At 36.9% G+C, this 23,981-nt stretch overlaps 1 protein-coding gene across 1 annotated transcript in view; it reads right to left on the bottom strand.

The window, feature by feature from the left end:
• Positions 1-4,694: 4,694 nt before the first annotated feature.
• LOC134648969 (histone acetyltransferase KAT7) overlaps positions 4,695-23,981 on the bottom strand; it is a 32,825-nt gene continuing 13,538 nt past the window's right edge. The window contains exons 9-11 of the mRNA XM_063503643.1: positions 10,866-10,959; positions 5,628-5,881; positions 4,695-4,936 (exon numbers count right to left, since the gene is read on the bottom strand). Coding sequence (XP_063359713.1) covers positions 4,838-4,936; positions 5,628-5,881; positions 10,866-10,959 — 447 coding nt within the window. The 3' untranslated portion in view covers positions 4,695-4,837. The remainder of the gene's footprint in view (positions 4,937-5,627; positions 5,882-10,865; positions 10,960-23,981) is intronic.

Below are 23,981 nucleotides of genomic sequence, written 5' to 3'. Positions count from 1 at the left end.
CATTTTTATCATTTATCACCATGCCTGTCACGTTCTAACAAGTATGTAAGTGCGAAAGTGACGGGCTTAGTGATAGTGGATAAAAAATGGAACCGTGCTGAGCCCGCAGGAATATATGGTCACGCGCCATGTTGCGGAATTTCACTGAAACAATTTTTTTCATACTATACTGAACTGTCACCCTATAAACGAGAATAACAGCGCCTTCTTGACAATGATCATACATATATTACTGATCAGGCTTTAAATTATTTTACAGTACATATGGGGCTACTTTTCCGCACTAGTGCGTAAAATAGCACTTTTCGTACGTATGTCGAAACTTCAAAGTGCCATATGTACTGTAAAACGTTGTTCGATACACGTGCGAATAGGTAATTCGCAACTCGTGTCGATTTAAAACACTCCCTTCGGTCGTGTTTATGGTTTGCAATCCGGATCCGAAATGTATGAAATTATCCGGAGCTGGATCCGGATCCGCGGATATTCCAATACATTTCGGATCCGTCGTGCAAACCCTAGTCGTGTTTTAATTTATCGCCACTCGTTTCGAATTTCCTCTTTTTCGCACTTGTATCGAAAATAACTATTACACCGTGCATGAAATAAAGCACCAGATGATTAATAGAGAAACGTAGACAGCAGTTATTTTTAGACACAGTTTCTATTTTAAACCCCGTATAAAACTATAAAGAGTAGGTAATTTGATTGTGACGTCACATGCTAGTATTTCATATAAATTTCATAGGAGCAAAATCGTTTTCATATTTCGAAAAAGTCATCAGATTTGACTAGTAACCCAAGCACCTTGTTAGCTCCACTATATCAGACCTAATGGCATTTACACCTACAAGAAAGATATTCACGAGCGAGTTTATGAGAGGCATAGGTGGATGGGCGTTTTCTAAAATAAATATTGAAAACCCGATTCTCCCAGATCCTGGTGTTTTTGGGTTCTTTCAACTCAGAATCACTAGCATATTCAATCCTGGTGATAAAAAAAAATGTTCCAAATTTTTGTATGAAAATTGTACATTCCACTACGTCACGTTACATACAAGTGAACATTTTTCTCATACTAAAAACGTGACGTAATGGAATGGACATTTTGGGACATCTTTTTTTAATGGTAGGATGGAGAGTGCTGTCGATTCTGAGTAGAATGAGCCCAACAATGTCCAGATTTGAAAGAATCGGGTTTTCGATATTTATTTTAGAAAAAGCCCGGATATGCCATTCTGCAATAAAATAAAAACACAATTAATAAAAATTCAAACTGTATTAAACATATTAAATAAGTAATTGTAATATTTACACCAGATTAAGATTAACAATCAATATAATATTTGAAACACAGTACAAAAAATATCTTCCATAAATAAAACGCACGTTTGTACAGTTTGTACTAGCTTAGTCTAAATTGAACTATCTAAAATAAACGTACACATTTCACTAAGTATTTACAACGCTGATAAGGTGTGCAATTCGCTTATGCAGCATACTATTAGAACTAAAACATAATTATATGATCGAATTTAAACTGTTGTGAGACATACTAACATTGAATAATTTTACGGTTTAGACATGTCGCGCGAGTGACTTAAAACAAGTGAGTCTAAACCATAAAATTATTCATAATTATATGATTCGTGAAATTATCTTCCAGTGTCTATACCTATAATGTAAAAAAGTAGAGCGCATGAGGGGAAGACGAAGACATATTAAATATATTGAGAACGGGTCACTCACGTATTTTATAAGTAGTATTTTTTCTACTCCCGTACTTTTATTTGTCATTTAAAAGGTCGTACACACACCTTTAAACCCCTATGTTATAGTTGTCAAGACAAGTCTTTAGTCTATTCCCCAAAAAAGTATTTGTGCATACACGCAGTATCTTTTTGGTACTTTTACGATACTTCGTGTAATCACCACTTAAAAAATATTGTATGAAATACGTTGTTGCCAACCTAATTTTAATTGTGACCTCTGACAGATGAGTACTAACTAGTAGAAACAATAAAATTGCTTCAGAAGTCAGAAACGCGCATGTGACATCCGTATCCAAAATTGTAATTTAACTAAATTGTAATTTACAATTTTGGACAGTTTTTTCTCGATTTTGGCCACAGTAGCCTAACAAGCAACGCTAAGCGGTGTTCGTAGTCTATGGATCTTGCTATATTACGGGTGTCACATGCGCGTTTCTGACTTCTGAAGCAATTTTATTGTTTCTACTATAGAACCTAATGAATATTTTGTAAATTGGCAGCAATGCACTTAGTAGTCATCTGTCAGAGATGACAATTAAAATTAGGTTGGCAACAATGTATTTCATACAATATTTTTTAAGTGGTGATTACACGAAGTATCGTAAAAGTACCAAAAAGATACTGCGTGTATGCACAAATACTTTTTTGGGGAATAGACAAAAGGCTTGTCTTGAGAACTATAACATAGGGGTTTAAAGGTGTGTGTACGACCTTTTAAATGACAAATAAAAGTACGGGAGTAGAAAAAGATTTTTAAGTCGTTCTTAATATATTTAATATGTCTGTGTCCCATGGAAGTTTTGTTAGGAAGGCGAAGACATCAATAAACACATGATGGAAGCTTTTTGGTCATCCACCATGATCAACATATATTTTCTTTTATTTTTACTAAACTTCATATGTCTGTTTCATGAAGTTCGGCCTAGTTGTATAAGCCTAATAAGATTATTCAGAATGACACATTGAACAGAAGGCCTACCGCGAACCACGTCCGACGTGTTGCCTCTCTGTCGCACTTGTAAATTCGTACGTAAGTGTGACAGGGAAGCAACACGTCGAGCGTGGTTCGCGATAGGCCCTCAGGCCCGATGATGGGAACCTTGTGGTCGAACGTTGAGGTTGAATTATGCAAAATATCAAGGCAACCTCGTCGAGTTTGAGCTTGTTGAACAGTAAATGACAAATCTTTTTAACAGAGAATATTAACATTAACAACTAACAAGACCTTAAATAATACTATCGCGCCACTACGTGCACTTCAACTCTTTTGTGGTGCGCGTGCCGCGACCGCTGCAGGGGACCATCGAGTGCGCTGACTTCTGGCCGAAGGGTGTCGTGTTTCGGAGGTTCCGGGGCAAACTGCCGAATCCGACACAGGAGCAGCCGATGCAACGGAGCCACGCCGTTTTATCAACTAAATAACTAGTGTTTAGTTTTAAGTTTATAAAATACATATGTATGTTAGTCTGTAAGGTATTTGTAATATGGGCCGTTGCCTGAATTAAATTTCTAAATAAATAAATAAATAGCCGAAGTAGCATACGTTATGGCGGCGCTAGTATAAAAACTTGGTAGGTGAAAATAAACTAATCCACAAGCAGTTTTAGGGTCTCTTAGCCAAGATGGCGAATCAAAATCTTTGTTTTGTTATGTCCTTCTGTGTGTCTTTTCAGCTGTACGTCCGTATGTAACGCGCATTATTTTAAAATGTTTAATAATTTTGGAATATATGCTCCTGTGAGCCGCTATATAATTTTGTGGTCTAACTACTGAGAACAACCATTAAGCGCTAAAAAACTAAGTCTTATGTTATACAAGGGTTATCTCTACTCAATACATACATATCGAACAATACATATACATATACCGTACTTTTAAAGAAAGTGATACGTGTATATAGGTAACTTATTATATAATTTCAAAGATATAAAAACTGAGGATCCTTATAAGTACGCTACACAACCACACTTATTGCTATAATACACAATACACATAGAAGACGTTTGAGTATCTTACATATCTAATCATAAGGTTCGAACTTTTCAGTTCTATATTAGTGGTACTGAAATTTCATCATTAGTTATAAGTAGATTCATAAGAGCTGACGCGAGATTTGTACTGTCTAAATTCTCATATAAGATCTGCGTCAGCTTTCGTGAATTAACCTATATATTACAAGTGCGTGTTTTACACCTCTCCTGACATCTGAAAAGTGCCCCGTACAACTGCGCTCACATGTGAACAAACTTTTTTAAAATCCGTTTTTTAATTTTATTTGCGGCACATACATACATTACATACTTACATATGAAGTTGATTCTTATAAGTTTCATTTCAGTACATTTTATCGATACTAAAGTTATATACTTAAATGCGTAAATAAATAATTATATTTTAGTAACGAGGCTCGTGGTTCAATTTTGGAATCTCTCATTTCCTCTGGTATCAATATTATTAAGAACGAGAGAATAAACAACGACTTTGCCCCCTTGTAAAACAAATACCTAACTATTCTCTGTTTAATATAAATGTTTGAACCATTAAAGGCAATTTTAAGAATGGCCGCGTTCTTAGCTTTTGCTGCTACGCGGCACGTGACATTCAGCGTCCATTAAGAATGATCGTCACTCAATATATAACAGTCAATCAATATGCAGCAAAGGTACAATCAAAGATCTATTAAGTGTAAGGCCTGAGTGGACGCTCGAGTTGGGCGTGCAGCGGGGCGGGGCGTGCGGCGTGCATGTTAAACAAATGCAAACGTATAGTAGCGGCCTTAGTGCACGCTGCTCAAAGTACTCCTGGCTCCGACGCCACGCTGTACGCCCCGCCGAACGCTCCGCTTCGAGCGTCTACTCAGGACTTACACTAAGGCAGAAAAAGCTGCGTCCATGGCATTGATAAATCCACAGTCAACATAGAAAAAGCAAAGATCTCACAGTGGATATAATCGATCAGCGGGCGCAGGGGCAGACTTACAGCAGGCTGCGGGCCTGGCTGCTGCGGCTGCGCGGCATGTGGCGCGCGCGGGCTCTGGGCGCGAGTCGCGCGCGCGGGGCGCGGCGTCAGCGCGGCGGCGGCGCGCCCGGCGGCGTCCAACGCAGGCAGCTCGGCTCCACGCAGCGCGCGCGGTCCGCCCGCCGAGACAACTCCTCCAGGACGTCCTGCACGTCCACCCCACAGTCAAACGATATCAAATAGGTAACAGCCATATTAGAACTTTAAGATACGTCAAATACTAGATATTGAAACTATATGGATTGGATATGTCAGTGTCAATAGTGACGTTTCTTCAAACAAACACGTTACTTTTGACACTTGTTTGACTGATATATCTTGGTGATCGGAATCGGGCCCTAAGTTTACGTTAAGAATATAGCCTGAAAACGTAGTAATAAAGAGCTGGACTGAAGAACAAACACAGCTAATATTTATTCTACAGGGAAGCGGATAAACCTCACTTTTCCAACAACATCGTACGCTGCTGACATTAGCGGTTTGGTAATCGTGTAAATAATATTCTCATGCCCTCATTAATGACCCTCAACTAATTTAATTAATTAGTTCAAATGCTAATAAATTAAGATGAATGATGATACACGAAAATGGTGAACATCTAGACAAATCTCTGTTTTGACATTTTGCTAGGACATCCGTTAACCGCGACCACCTACCAGTGAAACCTGTGTCGAAACGTCGGTAAATAAAGGTAATAAAATAAATTTCGCGATAGCCGCGATAGTCTATAAATGTGCGTTAATATGTGTTCCAAACTTTATATTAAAGCACCTGTGCGCTCGTTTAGCTACATAATAATGTGAAGGCAAAACATGAATGTCTGTGTCGTGCACTCACCTGTTTCTTTAGTACAATGTGCTTCCCCTTCCAATACTTCATGAGTCCTCTCTCCTGCAACGTGGACACTATATCCGAGGATGCAATGGCGAGGTCCTTGCTCAGATCCCTGATGCACAGAGTAGGCCCCGGCGCGGAGCATAGTCTTTTCAAGAGCGCTTCCTTCCAATAGGAGCGGTACGAGATGAGACCCAAATCTGAGAGCGGAGTTTCTGGAGAACCGACTTTGCCTTCGACTTTGGTTAGAAGGTAACCTGTGGGAATAAATGTGTTGTATTATGTACGCACTTTCGCTAAATAATGTTCGTCTTCATAAAAACAACATGATCTTAGTTTGTTTGGCAGCTCTACTTTTAGTAATGGTTAAATTCTCTACAATGGTTGACTTTTAAAACAAAATGATGCAAGAACGTGTGGGCATATCACGTCAAAATTGTGGGCAACAAAAGGCGGCTAATGTATTGTTGACTTCTTATATGGGGTTGGCAACTGTCAAAGGTTTGCATAGATGGCGCCATCATAGCTTGCCCCTTTTTCTATGAGATTTGTCTTAAAGAGCTGGCATCCAGGGCATTCAAAACACAAAAATTTGACACAATTCTAGGGACTGACAGGGCAAGCTATGTTGGCGCCATCTGCTAAATAAATACTTCGACCGGCCGGAAGAATTATTCAAGCAGAATTAAGAAACTATAATTCAATTTCAATTTATTATTTTATTTCGAATCCATATAGTGTTAGAGCGGTTTCGCACTACGTCCGATCCAAATCCGATCCGAATCCGTGAAAATATGGTCCGAAGTAGCCGTAAAACTATTTTTATGATAATTTACGCACTAGATCCGATCTCCGTCATCCGATTTCGAAAAGAAATCAAACGGAACAACACTACGGACGGACAAAATTAATTAATACATTTTATTGACATACAACTATAAGTAAGTACTTCACTTTAATCTAATTTAAGGATCAAAACCACTACATCTTGATGCGTAATGCTATGTTTACTTTATAGTGGTTTAGTAATGTACGGACCATCACCAACTCGACTGAATCTTTCTTTATCATAAATTCGTGTATTACTTACAAGATTTTCCATATCTTAACGTGTGCTCATGTTGGTATGGTCTTTAGGCTGGGTAGGTATATTTATTGTTACTGAATTCTAAATTACCATAATGTTTTGTGGGGTTGCACGCAAGTATAACTAACCTCGCCTAATACAGGTCCTAACGCACGCGATTCTTACGCCTATCCAGGTATGAATCATTTACTAACGATATACTTGTGGCCGAGTAGTGTATGGACTACAGACTTTATCCTCCGAAGGCCCTACCCGTAGTACGAATTACTTCAATGTAATTTAATTTAAACCATTTTCCATCAATTTTCAAATGGAACAGAGTTGCATTTCTTTTGTTTCGTTCGATTTCATACTTAACAATTTTTTTTTTATATGGTGTGCCTTATGAGTCTATAAACGGAATAAATAGCACATACTCTACTGAACCGTACAGTGTCTAATCAGAAAGTGATCTACTATAGGTGGTACTATACCTAATTACCATTGCCCTTTAATGTATCTTGTAGATCAAGATGATTTTTTTTTATTTATTCAGAAACAAACAGTCATACATGGTTTATGTAGGTATATATTTTAAAGACAATAAGAATAGACCTATAGTTTCATAACAGAAAAAAAAACATATAAATAGGTCCGTGGCTATTACTTAATCACATAAGAGAGACTTAATTTGTATTTTACAATTACTATAAAAATTTGTAAATCAATGATTTGATACCTGTGTCGAAAATACATTGTAAGTGCGTTAAGGAAGTTATAAATGATTGTTAAATTCAAGATGATGACGAGTACCTAAATAAAACTTTGTAACATTAACTTCGTCTTTTATGCAATATGCCTCATTGAAAGTATGCTTCATTAAATCCTGTTTAAATTAAGGGCTTATTTAGACGGTGCAATGACTCGCATGCGAAATTCATTACATTGCGTTATTTGATAGGTCGGCTGAATTGATGTAACCTCAATGGTCCGCAATGTAACTGAAATCGTATACGAGTTAGCGCGCCGTCTAAATGAGCCCTAATAGTATTAATTATAGTATTCCTTAACATTACTCGGTTGCAGAAATCGAGTTTTTATCCGAATGGCGAAATTAGTTTCCACCTCAGTATAGTTGTTCGCAAAAAATGCTATAGGTATAATTTTAGTGGAGTTCAATAGAAATTGCAATTAATTTTAACAAATTGACAGATTTTGTTATATATAACCTAACATTTTTACGAAGATTTTTTCACTGAAATAATAAATATAAGTAGTTATAGGTCAAACCAATTTGTCAGTAAATAGGACCAAAAAAACTATGCTCATTCTTTTCTTTTGGGTGTTATACTAATACTAGTGTAAGACAAAGATAGTATGATTCTCTCTGTCTATGTTTGAAATGAGACAGTCCTTTGACACACTATATATAAGGTAAGGTGGGATAAGACTAACATAGTTTATTTTGCTCGGGGCAAGACAAACAGTATGAGGATTCCATACAAGTGATAATGTTACCCCACCTTACCTTAACATTAGGTAGATATGTTATTAACAAAAAAAAATAAGTATATAAACTGTTGTTAAGATCATGGCAGTTCTTAAAAAAAGTAAATAAGATAAGTTGGTTTGTTTACGTTATTTACAATTTTTATTGAACTCCACTTTAACTTCCTTTACGCTATAACTTAGAAGTAATATTTAATTAGTGCTAGATTCTCATAATTTGTTAGTTAAGTATTATTATTTGACTAGCAGATAAGGTGAATAATATCTAAGTAATTATATACGTATATTACATATTCATTGCTTTATTATATTCAATTGGCTTGTCTGATTCGAATGTGTCAAGTGTTGTCAAAATGTTGTTGTAAAATCGGGTGCTTCAAAATTCATTTGATCAGGAAGGTAGGCAAATACAATATTGTCGCGGCATTTTTTCTTAAAATCACGTTTAAGAAAATGTGTCTTAATGGAATGCCTTAATTGTTCAGGTATGATTGTTTGTAATGACCACTGAGTCCAGTTGTTTAGTCGTGGAATGACTAAGTAACGTTCGACTACCCCTGGTTCAGTACGCAGAACGATAATTAACCGTAGCCGTCAGAACGCGCATCTACAATTCGTCGGTCGCGTCTCACGCCCCCAACGCCCACGGGGGGTTGTCTAGACGCCAGACCGATCTATACTGCAGCCATCGATCCGGGTCGACGACCTGCCGGCCCAAAACAAACCTACGTAGCCGCTGCCCAGGGAATTCGGCGACGATAGTTTTTTTTAATTCTTGAGGTAGGTCACGGGTTACAATAAGGAAACTGCTAATCGAGAGCTGAAAGCTTTGCCCAAATATATTTTCGTTTCTGGGTTTAGAAGTGTTTCTGATTCTGTGCTCCACTGTTGCAATAGCCGTGAAAGGTTTGATTTATTTTAAGAATCAAGATGAAACGGGCTATACGGACTAAGTATTGGAAACAATAATTAAGCAATGTGATTGCATACTCAATTCCAAATAACATTAGACTCTAAAAGTAGACAAGATTAGGTGTTCTAAACCTTTTCTGTGACGTAAAAAAAAAGTAAATAAGTTGTAGTATCATATTAGCGATTACTTCCAAAAATATTCACTGAATCCTAAATTATTATAAATCCCATATATTATTCGTTTTTAAAAGCCTGTTGCATCGACACTAGGGTTTGCTCCCGGGAAATACCGGTACCGAAAGTACCGGGAATTCCCGGGATTTAGAGCCAAGCAAAGGACCGGGATTTCAAAATTAAAATCCCGGTACTCCCGGGATTTTCGGGACTAAAATTTCCGGTACAATATTTGACTGTTTTCTGTTACTTAGCATGAAATATCATGTTTTATAAAGAAAATAAATATATTTTGTCAATCTAAGGCCGATGGTAATACTTTTACGGCTGATCACTACATTAAAATAAATTTAAAAAAAGTCAATGGGTTTGACAATGCCGACAATATAAAATTGCGTAATTTGATACTTTAAGGGCATAAATGTTTGTACGATAAATCATTTTATACGAACAATTAGTTATTTCATATTTGTATACTAACTAGAAGCAAAAATAGAGACAATTTTGTAATTATTAATACTTTTAATTCAAATTCAAACACGGTATAAGAAATTCACATTATGATAATGATATTTTAAAAAAATTAAATGAATTAATAATTCTGGCTGAATAATTTCTTAATTTGTCGTATTGATAGTTATTATATGTTCGAAGGTCCACAGCCCATTTTGAACGCATGCGAAAATTATCATTTTGTTTATCCTTTTTCACAAAACGTCTTCAGCCACGAGCCACAATTCAGTTTTTGCCAATCAAATCAACAAAGATAGTAAAAATATCATGTAAACTGTCATTAAATAGAACTTGCTAACTATGTAAACAAACCGCCATACTAAAATTGACACTGAATGTCAATTCACTAGTAACTTTTGTTTACATAGTTGGCAAGTTCTATTGAATGACACTTTAGTTTAGGAAAAAAAAAACAAATTATATTAATGATTGTGTCACTTAAAGACACATATTATGGTACAAAAGAATTGTGTACATTCACTGTGCTACTTTTTTATTGTTTTAAGAAAGATTCGTGGTCGTTTTACGCTTTTTTTACTGAAAATTGATGTGAAAACTGATTTTTGAAGGCAGTCCCGAAAGTACCGAAAATACCGGGAAATCCCGGTTCCATTTTTGCCCGGTACCGAAAATCCCGGTTCTTTTAAACAGTACCGGTTTTGCAATCCCTAATCGACACCTTACACCATAGGGTTGAAGAAAAAAAAACATCCCCAGAGTTCAATAGAAACGTGGATAAAATGGGCGAAAGTATTTTCATCTGAGATATTTTATTTACAACTATGTTTGGAGCGTATAATTAGACATGTTACTTATTGAATGACATTTCTTATAGATTGACATGTGACATGAAAATTGACCTAAAATGAACCATTTTCTCTTCTGTCTAATCCTATTTGGAATAGAGTATAGTTGTCAACGGTGTACCTAGTTTGGCTTGCCCAAATTAAAACTATTTCTAATGAAAGTACTTAAGTCTCTAAAGAAGATAAAAATGAAAAAGAACTTTATTAAAATAATGGTCCTTCACTTTATAGGAAAAAAAACATTGGTACTTTGGTACTTACTGAAGTCGATGAGTAGTCTTCCATAGCCTTGCCTTTGGTACGGAGGAAGCGTCAGGATGCACGAGACGTTGTAGTTCAGGAACGAATTCTTTTCCTGTACAGAAAGAAACGTAGTTTCAAAAAGATAAACAATCTGCAGTTAGCCGTGACTCCTCCTCGCCTCGTTTACATTGAGGATTAAATCGAACGAACTACCTGATTCTAAGGGCACAATCGTGTGGGCTAAGTTGTTACATGTCTTCAACTATAGTCCGTCAACCAAATCTTGTCAGTAGCAATGTAAAGCAAACTAAAGTAGGGCAACACTCAAAGAGCAGTATTGCGCTAAGAAAAGCAGCAATGTACATCGATCCAAAAGATTTTTTTTCCGCTGAGCGCGCCCTGCGTACGTCAATTCAAATTGTCACTCGTTGTTTATTGAAAAAAATTGAAACATGGACGGACAATTTAAAAGCGATGTTAAAACAATGTTAATCAAAATGATGAACAAATTTGAAGATATCAAAAACAACTCCCTATCCGTAGTGCTTATATTCTCTTTGTTCTCTATCTATGTCTTCTAAGTTTACTAAAATAAAATCATATCAAAATGCAGATAATTAGATAGTGCATATATTTGTTATTTACAATATAATATGCCACTTGTTAATGTAAATTAGTGTACTGTTCTGGATGAATATGACATACCTGTGTAATTTTTTTGATTGGTATATATTGTACAATATACATATTAAAAATAAAACAACTGATATTTGGGTGTTTATTTAATTTAAAGGTAAATAAGATAAGGGTCACTTTTCGACTTGGTTGCGTTGTACACGTACATAAATCGCCATAGGTAAGTATTGTCTGAAGAGATACTACCTACTACGAACGCCTTATATTGGGCAAGTTTTAACCCTGCAACCAACATGTATGGATTAGGTACCTAGATATTGCGAAAGAACGGCGATATAATCAAGGCTCTTAATACTGTTTAAAAGGTTTACCTTTGTAAATAGTCACAACTGATTGCTGAAAATATTAGACATGTGGGCCTATGGACGGTTTCCAGGACACAATTTATGGTCTTGTTGGATAGATTTAGGCATACGTTTTAATTTTATTTATTCCTTTTAACCCTAAAACAAAAAAACTGAACATAATCTTAAAAGTTCGAAAGAGTTCTTCCAGTACTTGTCATAACCTCAATTTTTAGTAATGTTTACCATCAACGAGCATGATTGTACATTGTAGGCCCCTTAGCTTTGCTTATTCTTATTTAATGTATGAGTATTTAATGGTGACAGCAGAAATATCTCTTGAAACAGAAACGATTCAGAATGAAAACCAAATGAAAACAAATAAGGTGACAGCTCTCATTCACGATCCACATTCCACAGATAAAACACAGATGACACGCGTTTTGGAATTATTTGAACACAGTGTTGCTAACCCGCGATTTTTCAAATTTGCCGCCTTTTACTACTGACAAGATTTGGTTGACGGACTTTATATAATAGGCAATAATTAAATAAAGAGGTACTAATTAGGTACTTAATTCAATTATTTGCCACCAAAGACGTATTTTATGATAAAAATCCGTATGTATTTTATTAGGGAACTTGTAACAAAATCAGTCGAACGTGGTCTACTGCTTCTAATATTTCCTAGATACAGCAGCTGTTCAAGGTTGCTTATAAAATATTTATTTTAATATCTTAATTTGATCGACCAGTAAAGTACAACCAAAGCTAGTTCAGCACTATATCTGCCAAATTCGATGGCCAAAATAGCCGTTTCCGTGCAAATTGAAGAATAATTTCGGTGATTGACAAATAGTGTTGGGTTTCAATAGGCATTGTAATAAGTTCATTATTAATTTTCATTGTACTCGGCACCTCCGTACATGGCACCCCAAATCCAAATGTAAAACGAGCAGCGAGTTCATGTTTAATTTGCATCATTTGCATGTTGTTATGACACGATTATTCCTAAACGTATACGAGGGGCGTTCAAAATATTCTCGGTATTGATATCTTACGACCTCTTCTAAAATTTCTTTCGTTACTGGCCGCTAAGGTTTATTCATTGACATTAAAAAAAAGTATAATTCGAACCGAGATAGTCTTTTGTTTTTCTGCAATTGCTGAACAAACATGAACATCCTGTGCGAATTGACAATGTTAACTAAATTAGAACATCGATGCGTGATAAAATTCTTGACAAAACAGGGTAAAAATAAAAAAACCATAAAAGAGGAAATGGATTGTGTTTACCGTGAGTCTGCTCCTTCTTTATCTACCATTCAAAAGTGGTCAAGCGAGTTTAAACGCGGAAGGGAGAGTATTGAAGATGACCCTAGACCTGGCCGGCCTGTAGTAGCTACTTCACAAGAAAATATTGATAAAGTGGAAAAACTTATATTGGAAGATGGTCGAGTGAAGGTAAAATCTATAGCACAAGTAACCAATCTCTCTATTGGTACCGTACATGATATTATACATGACCATCTTAATATGTCAAAAGTAAGTGCAAGATGGGTTCCGCGAATGCTGACTCGGCTTCAAAAAGACATGCGTGTAGCTTGTTGTTCCGATTTTATTGACCTGTGCGGTGAAAATCCTGATGAGGTGCTGCAAAGAATAGTTACTGGAGATGAAACCTGGGTTCATCATTATGACCCAGAGAGTAAACAAGAGTCCATGCAGTGGCACATTAAGGGTTCAGCTCATCCCAAGAAGTTGAAGGTCATCCCTTCAGCTGGCAAGGTCATGGCCACGATATTTTGGGATTGTGAAGGAGTATTACTAATCGATTATAAAGAAAAAGGTGTAAATATCACAGGACAGTACTACGCTAACATTCTACGTCAATTAAAGGATGTAATTAAAGAAAAGAGGCGAGGAAAGTTAACCAAAGGTATTCTGCTTCTGCATGACAACGCCCCCGTCCATACTGCTCATATTGCCAAGGCAGCTATTGTTGAACGTGGGTTTAAAACTGTTACTCACCCACCGTATAGTCCGGACTTAGCCCCCAGCGACTTCTTTTTGCTCCCCAATCTTAAAAAGGATCTGCGTGGAAATAAATTTTCTGACGATGAAGCATTGAAGGCGGCAGTGGAGGAGCATTTTTACACGAAAGATAAAAAATATTTTTACGAGGGATTAAAAAAAAAAATTGATCGATCTTTTAAGTGTATGAACATAGGGGGGGAGTATATTGAAAAATAAAAATATCAAACTTTTCGTACTTGTTTGTTTTCATTCTCATACCGAGAATATTTTGAATACCCCTCGTATGTAGAGGTTGATGTCATGGTAGTTTAAAATCACATCTGAATATGCAATTGGTCAACGCAAGTCATGCTTAGCGGTATGATTTGACTAGTGTTACATGTGGCAGATGAATCTGTGTATTTCAATTGCCGTTAATTCCAAACGCAATAGGTAATTCCAAATATACAAGGAAGAGAAGTAAGTTATCTGCTATGCCCCATCCGGGTTTCATAATATGACATGTACTTATATTTGTGTATATTTGTGTATGTTGTTTAGCATGAATAAATGAAATGAAATGAATGAAATGAGAATTGGTCCCAAAATTGAACCCTGGGCACTCCAATCTTTAGTCATACCACTAGACTCGATTTCATACAACCACTTTCTGGGTTCTTTGGTTTAAGTAACATTTAACAAGGCTTAAGAGTTTAAGTTGACAGACCGTAGTGCTTCAGCTGGTGTAGTAGTGTATCATGCTCCACGCAATCAAATGCTTTAGAGAGATCGCAAACGACACCAATGGCATCTAGCGAGTGTTCCCAGGGGTCGTCTGTCGTATATGTGCAATCTTGGCTGCCTAATTTACACAGAGTAATGACTTTACTACATCAGATTGGGAAGCACACATTCTCTAACACAATGGCTGAATACGGTGCCACGACGTCAATAATTGATTGCATGACTTCAAAAAGCTATTAAATATGCACAAGCAAGTGGGCAGCCTGATCTATTCTGCGCGCGCCCCAAGTGACAATTTGCCAATGCAAACACGCGGGGAGTCTAGACGACGCACACACCTAACGAAATAAATCTGCTCCAGCCAGTGTTCACGGCTACCTAAACTCACTTTATGAATTTTATGTAGGTACCTACTATGTACAGCTTGTATTAGGTACAAACAAAAACCCAACAAGTGCCAAACTTTTCTCGCGGTCGATTGCGTTTTCTTACAAGCCAGAAGATCGGTTTAAAATAGCATAAATGGGATGGATGCTTAAAAACAGCAGTGTAAAACGTGCATTCAACTGGACTGTATTGGACAGAAGGTTAACCTAAAAAAAATACAAAACCAAAAACAATACTTACGTTGCAGGTTTTTTTGTTAATAGTACATTGTGCAACGAGGGCGGTAAGTGTAATTTTGCAGACAAGGAGGGCATTATGACTCGAGTTTGCAATATTCTTACCCCCGGAGTTACCAACAATGTTTATAATCACACTTGTGAAGAAAAACTAAATTTTAAGCAAAATAATTTTTCAATACGGTAACGTTTCAAACATTCGGCCGAAAAGCATTCATTTGTTGACAGGTTAGACATCGAATCCGGCATTCAGCCACGATTGAAAATTGTGTAAATATAATTTAAACGGCTATTAAATTAATCATTTTAATAAATTTAAATATTTTTAAACATAAACAAGACAATTACATTACAAACTTTAGTATTTTGAAAGTAAAACTCATTTTATACCTTGAATTTTTAACAGGTATGTATTTTACTTAGAACCTACATGGTTCGTATGAGTTAGAGACATAATTAAAAAAAAGCGTAAATAAAATGAAACTATGTCCTCAAGATTCATTTCTGCCTAACGATGATATATTAATGCCGAATTAATTAATTATTTACCTATACATACCTCCAGGCACTGAATTTGATTTGTACCTATAAATAACTCTTATACAGATACTCGTATATATCCTCGTAAGTCCCCGCGTACTTGTACAAGTACAAATTAAGGATAGCACTGCAGACCTGACATTTTAACTACATAGATGGCGTAACTGCCTAATGTACTTACTCAAGTACAAATTTTTCATTCCCCATTTACCGGGTAGTTTTTTTACAACGATAACACTGACACGGTCATTCTCATTATATATTCTATGGTCAATTTCGCCATGTTAGACAGGTAAAGTCAACTGTCAGTGTCAGTGTCACTTTTCGCAAAATAGCCACACAGTCAGGTCGCTGGCCAGCACGAGGTAAGATAATCGGTTTATATTCAAGTAATCACTTGTTTTTTCTGTTGTCATACGAATGTATTAGTATATTTAAATTATAAATATTGTAAAATAAACAATATTTCAAAGAAACCTGTATATTTAAGGAGGTTTGTGATTGGTCAAAATAATTTGTACTTACGGTAGTACGTTCGGTCTAACTTACAAGTATTTTTTTTCTTATTCTAGCGTTTGATGAAAAGCAAATATCACAACTTTTCAATAACTATGACTTCAAGGTCTCGGATAATGATGATATGTTTATATCTGAACCCGACCAGGAATCAAATAGGGACTTTTCTTCGTTTTCGGAATATGAAGATGGAGAAATAGAAGTTGCAGTACGCGGACGTGTATCTAGTCATCGATTTCAAAGTGCTCGTGGTCAATGAGCTGGGCGTAACTGGAAGAAGCATAAGTGTACAAGGGCATGACGTGGGCAAAGTACCAGGGATAGGTCTGGAGATCTAGTCCAGGTTTTGAACACCCAAATCCAACCTCCGTGGATGTAGTATGGTATTAAAATAATGAAATGAGGTTATTTTATTCACCTTTTTATAAGAAGAAGATTAGTTATGTTGTAATAAAGTAAATTTTTTATTTTAGTGATGTTTAGAGAAAATATAGATTTAATTTTAAATTTAAATAAACGCTTTAACTTTTTTATTATACTGTGTAAAAACCCAATGTACTCACACAAGTACAAAATATTTTCAATAATTTCCTTCTTAAAGAGGTGCTATACATAAAAAACATACCATAAAAAATACTGAAAATAAAACCTCACTTCAAAAAATCTCTAATATCGACATCTTTTTGTTTCGGTCTGAAGCACTATTCTTGGTTTGTACTTGGTATAGTACAGCCGGCAGATATGACTACTGTTGTCAGAAAAACACAGGACTTACGAGGATAAGATACTAAGTTGATTATGTGTATCTTCAACCTCTAACCAAAAGGGACGGACATTTACACTTTTGTCTTATTTACACGTACTTTACAATAACTTGAAACCTACTGTCTCGCTTCAGACATAAAAGCCTCTCTCTAAGGAGCTTATTTATCAAGAAGCTTATACTTTCTTAGGGGATTTTATTTTTAACGATTCGGGAAGTGGGGGGGCGCCCCTAGTTCGATGCCCTGGTACAGACAGTCTGTGGTCTCATCCTTTGTCTGGATTTAGGTATACTTAACTTCGAGATACCTTTGGTCGCGACACTTGTGTGGTACATGAGTTATAAAGGTTGAAATTGTTATCCCTCACCAAACTCTGAGGGGTGAATCTGTAGGTCATAGTTAACAACTTTTACTATGGGGCCAACCCCGAAATTGCAAAAAAAAATTACTGTCTCATACATTTCGGTAAATCACAGTCAATGTTTTCTATAGAACTACTGATTTTTTTTTGCGATTTGGGTGTTGGCCCCATAGTAAAAGTTGTTCAGAATGACTTACATATCCACCCCTCAGAGTATGGTCAGAGATAACAATTTTACTCTGTATTGTAACAAGTTCAAGAACGTGAGGAAACATGGTCGTGTGGTGAGGAATGTAGTATAACATGTATGCCCTTTATTTTATTGAGGTTGACTAAAACCTACTACTGACAAAACTTCAACATTATGTGGCATTTTTGGTTAGGCATTGAGAAGCCGTTATGCAAAAAAAAACAACGGGTTGCACTCAGGGAGTGCCGGCAGAAGTGAAAACTCAATGACTAGTCCAAAATGCACTATGTACAATTGAGGTTAACGCCATCTAGCGTTAGCGTTAATTACTTGAAACCCCTAAACACATCACTGTTAGTACTCTAGTTATATTAATACCAGTTAGAGCGAAACTCACTAGATGGCATTTAAATCAATAAAGAAAAAGTCAATGACATTACATGACATGTAACAGTTTTTCGATCATGTCACGTGTCCGTCTTACGGTCACGTGACCGTCTTACCACCTCAAAAAGTGCACAGCGCCGCTAAAGAAGTTTCACTTCAAAAATAGTCATATAATTGCTTCACATGAATAAGATAGTGAACTTAATGTCCATCTTATCCTAATCCAATTTTAACAATGACACGAAACATATTAGGACAGTCCATTTAAGCGGTTTACTTTTGTTACAAGTGCATGTAACTTTACTGTGGGAGTCGCAACCCGGATGCAACGCTGGGGGAGGCTTACTGCTGGACCGAGGTTATTGACCAGACGCCGTCTTTCGCCCGCTGAATATAAAACACTGCCGAAATGGTGAGCATGAGACTAAGAAAAATATATATTTAGCTAATGAATTCTTTTAGTTTTTTACTTATGCAAACCGATACCACGTTTGTTTTGACATCTGCGTTAGGTATGGGATATGGGGTCGAAAAGTCAGAAATGTATATCACCATAAGTACCTGCTAAAACGAGTGGTAATTTTAACTTGTCCTTCAAAGCTCGACTTAAATTACGACTACATTTTTGTTTACAAGGCTTAAAAAACCCTTTCACCGTCTTCTTGGCTCTTGCATTTTTCCCTAAGCAAAATCACTAGGTAGGTCAATAAATAAAGCAACAAAGTGGCTTGTGCAAAATTGTCGATTAAGACAACGTTACCTTTATTCGTATGCTTAAAAATAGACATTAAGTTTAGGTAACGTTTACATCATATAATCTTACTTTATTTTGTGACCATACCCGCGAGTACATTACCGGTGACAGCCACGTGCCTTTGCCGCATCTCCGAACCTCTTGAAACACTGTATCTCCTCCAAGTATATCGGTAAAGGTCTATGAGAGCGCTAAGAACATCATTTTGCTTCAAAACTGAAACGCAAGGCCCTCGACTTACTACGTCGTAGACGCTACGTCACGTAGTTTACGTTGAGAGTGCTACGGTGCTACGCTGCTACGCCGCCGTAGGCCATAGTAACTGCCGTGTCGTGAAATGGTTGCAAAAGAAAGTGTGCTTTGTTGACAGAGAATAGAATTAAAATTTCTTTAACGTTTTGTAGTGATGGGTTATTCGATAGAAGTGAGAACGTATTTTGAAGTGGGAACAATCAAATTTGAGCCTTATTTCATAGGCAACACGGTTTGTAATACCTAATATTATATGCTACTGCAACACTGAAGTGAAAATAGAAATGCTACAGCATACAAAACTGCAACACCACTTAACTCTGAGACAAATTGTATAAATAAATAAGGTTGATAGTAGGGCTTCCAATACCGGGATCCCGGTATTTCGGGATCCCGGGATCCCGTCTTTTTAAACGCATTTTTCAATACCGGTATTTTTAAAGGCAATACCGGGATCCCGGTATTTAAAAAAATGAGGGAAATGCGCAGTATAAACCCTTTAAATCCATTATATTCGGATGTATCAAAAAGCTTACTAAACGTCAGAAGCATCTTGAGTTAGACCAAGAAAAGTCTGCAACGATTTTGATACCACGCGCAGTGCAAGTGTAATATTAAACGTCAAACTTCTATGAAATTATGATGTACAAATAACACTTGCACTGCGTACTGCGTATGCTGTATAGCCCGCATTTTATTATTGAAACAAGATCGTTGCCTAATGCGTCAGATAAATATTTGGTGGTTGGTGGTGGATGAATCCTGAAGTTATGTGAGTGATGAATATGATGACAGTGACATTAACATAATTAGTTCTTATAATTTTATCAAAAAATAAAAGGAAAGAGCAAGGATACCTAACTGTAATAATGGCAAACCAATTTTGACGGAAATTTGAAAATATGTTGTCTGGTTGGTTAAGTTGGACTACAAATGTGACTGGTGAGGTGTGAAGTCAACAAATTGGATAAAATTATTGCCAACCTGGAGTGTGAAATAAAATTATTGCAGATGGCGGCATTGATTGTTTATTGTTGTAATAGCTTTTAGTACATATCTGGTATTCCAGTGAGCCTTTCTAATTCCCCTTTTTAATAAAACAAAATATTTTAAGCGATTCATATCCAATACCGGGATCCGGGATCCCGGTATTGATGAAGACAGTTTCGGTATTAATACCGGTATTGTGAGAAGTCCGGTATTTGGAAGCCCTAGTTGATAGCCATATTCAAGTTATATTGTGATGTAGAACTATGGTAATGAATCGTTCATACTTTAATTATAAGTAAAGGTATTTATTTATGTTTCCCTAATAAGTTGTAGTAAACATTAGTGTCATAAAATCTTAAACGCACAACAAATAAAACAGAGATACTTAAGGTTACATTAAATAACTAACAGGGTACCTACCTACATGGCTTGAAGCGCTAGCCAGGTCATTGACGCCGAAAAGGTAAAATTTTATTAGTGCGCACGAAAACGCAATAAAGGATTAATTTAGCTACTTCAATGCAATATTCAGCCTTTATTGCATACTAGCGACGAGGTGCGTGCGATATAAAATATATAGGTACTTTTAAATATGTAGAATGTAGATCATACACAAAGGTTCGTCAAAAAAATACCAAACTGTTTAAAGAATACGGATACCCAAGTTTGTAAATAACTAATATTTCACAATATTCAAAAAAACAAGTTGTAGCGTCGACTAAGAACATTTTAATTAAATAAAAGAAAAGTTCACCGCCTAGAGCTAGGGCAAGATTTGAACTCGCTGCTCCAAGTTATCGGCTAAGACACAGAGTCGACCAACTGAACAGAGCCCCCTTAGCTAAATTATAAACCCTAAGTGTAAGGCCTGAGTGGACGCTCGAGTTGGGCGTGCAGCGGGGCGGGGCGTGCGGCGTGCATGTTAAACAAATGCAAGCGTATAGCAGCGGCCTTAGTGACTCGTGACCCCGACGCCACGCTGCACGCCCCGCCGAACGCTTCGCTTCGAGCGTCCACTCAGGCCTTACACTAATACCTATATAAGAGTAGGTCTACCATTTAACTGAGACGGTTCGTGGCAAGTTGTGGTTGATTTCGGTGAGGTTGAAGTTGCGACTTGTTTGAATTGTGATCTGTGAGCTCTGTCAGTCAAAATGAAATATTAAACTTGCTATAAGTAGCTCCAATCTAAGCTACCTTCTACTAGGAAATCACAGCATCAGTACTTACCTGACAAACCGTCTGACTAAGCGATTTCGTATTAAAGTTTATGCTAATGTAATATAAACTATGTTTTGGGTGAAATAACTTCTACTGTTTTTATGAAAATAAAACATTCTAGCTACATAACATACTGAAGTTTTTAATAAATATCCAGTTTTAAGTACTTTTTGATCGGCCACTAATCTTATTTTTTTTCAGCCTGAGAACCCGTAAAAAGCGAAGCTATCCGCGTTTCAACAAGTACGCTCGCCGTACGATAAATCGGCCCGACAATCAGACGCTCTGCCAAAACGGGATTAAATCCCCGACCAGCCGTGTAATTGAATCCAGGTACAACCAGACACAGCTTACACACACAACCTTTATACCCGGCCACTTATTTCATTGATTGTTGTACACTTGTACATATTAGATGCGTACAGTCTAAGACTAATTGGTGCATGTTTACAGCTAATGCAGATTAGGCCGTACGGCTCCGTAGATTATGCGGTACTGGTTGTCAAAAGTTGAAGTTTATTATTCAATCAACACAAAATGGTGGTTCGTACCGCAATTTGGAGGGCGCGATTATTAGTTAACTTATATTATACAATCAATGAGTTTTTGTTGATACTTCTAAGTTTATGACAAAAATCTGATACAAAAATTTATTGCCAGACTGTACTTGTGTTTTGATTAGGTATTATCTTAGTCGTCTCAACTCATTAGGACGATTATTACGACTCCAAAGTCAAAGAAAACCACTGGCTTGTGCCCGCAAATTGGTTTGCGTGGAATGATGATGATGATGATGATGATTAATAAAAACTACCCTTTATGTCTTTTTCCGGGCCTCAAACTATCTTCATACCAAAATTATTTTTAATCGGTTGAACGGTTTAAGCGTTTAGAGGACAGACAGACAGAGTTACTTTTGCATTTATAATATTAGTACGGATACCTATTATTCCTTACTAGAAATATTGCATTGCTAAACAAAAACTATAAACAGACGATCAACACATGAAAGATGCATTTCAAACAGTTTATATTCTACCATGACTTGCATGTAAACGCCCTCGGCAAGGTGCATTATCCTATGTAAGGCTGAAACGAACATTAACACCGAAACCGTCGGCGGGCACGTTAATTCACGCCCATACACATAGCCACCTACTACCGCTTACTACCCCATTCAGCGTCGCGTCAGCTGTGGGGGCAACGACCTGGGGGGATGCACTGCCTGCACCCCCTTCAAACGTACGCCGTACGTCGAGATTTTTGTAAATAACGCTTCATGGATTTTGCGTTAATTTGAATTTTTGCGGCTGCGTCGTACTTATACTGGGATTCGGTTTTGGATGGTAGCTAAAGTCTGAGCCATGTAGAAATATAATAACGAGCATACAACACACGGGCTTACATTTTATTTTATGTGAAAGGGAATATGTATTTCGTTTTTCGTTGACGTCATTATGATACATATTACACAATATTATAAGTAACTAGCTTTTGCCCGCGACTTCGTCTGCGTGGAGGTAGTAATTTGGGTAGCTTATTTTTACCCAATCTGCTTTTTAACGATTCCCCATACAAACTTCCACCCCCCTTTTCCCCCACTTAAAGGGAGATTTTTGGGATAAAAACTACCCTATGTCCTTCCCCGGGACTCAAACTATCTCCATACCAAATTTCAACTAAATCGGTTCAGCGGGTTTTGATTGCCCATACAAATTTCCACCCCCCTTTTCCCAAGGGGTGAGTTCTGAGATAAAAAGTATCCTATGTCCTTTCCCGGGACTCAAACTATCTTCGTACCAAATTTCAACTAAATTGGTTCAGCGGTTTAAGCGTGAAGAGGTAACAGACAGACAGATAGACACACTTTCGCATTTATAATATTAGTATGGATTAATATACCTACAACAAAAAATCGTATTCAATGTACATCCAGCAATACTATTCGCTTAGAACCTTTGCATACAAACTTCTATGCAGGGGGAGTCTCTGCAGCTGACTGTACATTTTACATCAAAACAAAAAATACTACAAATAAAATTCCCCTTTAAAGCCAATTAAGGGGGGGAGGGGGGATCCCAAACAAAATATGCTCATAGTTTTTTTATGGAATTCAATGGAGTCTTCAAAAATCATCTCATCCCAGCTTTAGTTGGCAGTGGCAGTACGTCAAAATGTTAATTTTGATTGGAAGAATTTGCTATTCATAATAACAAACGATGTGCGCTATTTTTCATGAATTCTAAGACTGCCAGAAAGTCCAGACGTTTCTCATAGCCACGGCGGTGGAACTAGGAACATAGATATAAAGATAATTAACGTCTGTGTCTATAGAAATATAGGAGGTAACGTACATACGTCTCACACTGATTTAAACTTTCACGATTTTTACACATTATTAAATTATACAACGGGACTTAATCGCGTATCTAAGTTTTAAGATTTACCTCCGACGTTTCGAGGACGGCGTTGTCCCCGTGGTCTCGGAGAAGACTGGCTTAAGTTGACATCAGCATCGTCTAACCGCGCGAGTTTTTCGAACTACCCGCACTTCTTCGTTCTTGTTTATCCGCTTGAACGTTTTGCGCACTAGGGATGTCACTCTGTCGACACACAACACTAACGATATTCGATTTATCGACTGTCGATATTCGTTTACGCTTACATTTACTAATGACTGGATTCCATGTGGATGAGATCTTGAAACCCTCGTCCCGATTGAAATTACTATGTTTTTTGATTTCAATGGCTTCCCGTACTTCTACAGCAGGAAAGTAGTCCCGTTGTATAATTTAA

This window comes from Cydia amplana, chromosome 1 (assembly GCF_948474715.1).
Source record: "Cydia amplana chromosome 1, ilCydAmpl1.1, whole genome shotgun sequence".
NCBI classification, from domain to species: domain Eukaryota; kingdom Metazoa; phylum Arthropoda; class Insecta; order Lepidoptera; family Tortricidae; genus Cydia; species Cydia amplana.
This window is presented reverse-complemented; position numbering and strand designations above follow the sequence as displayed.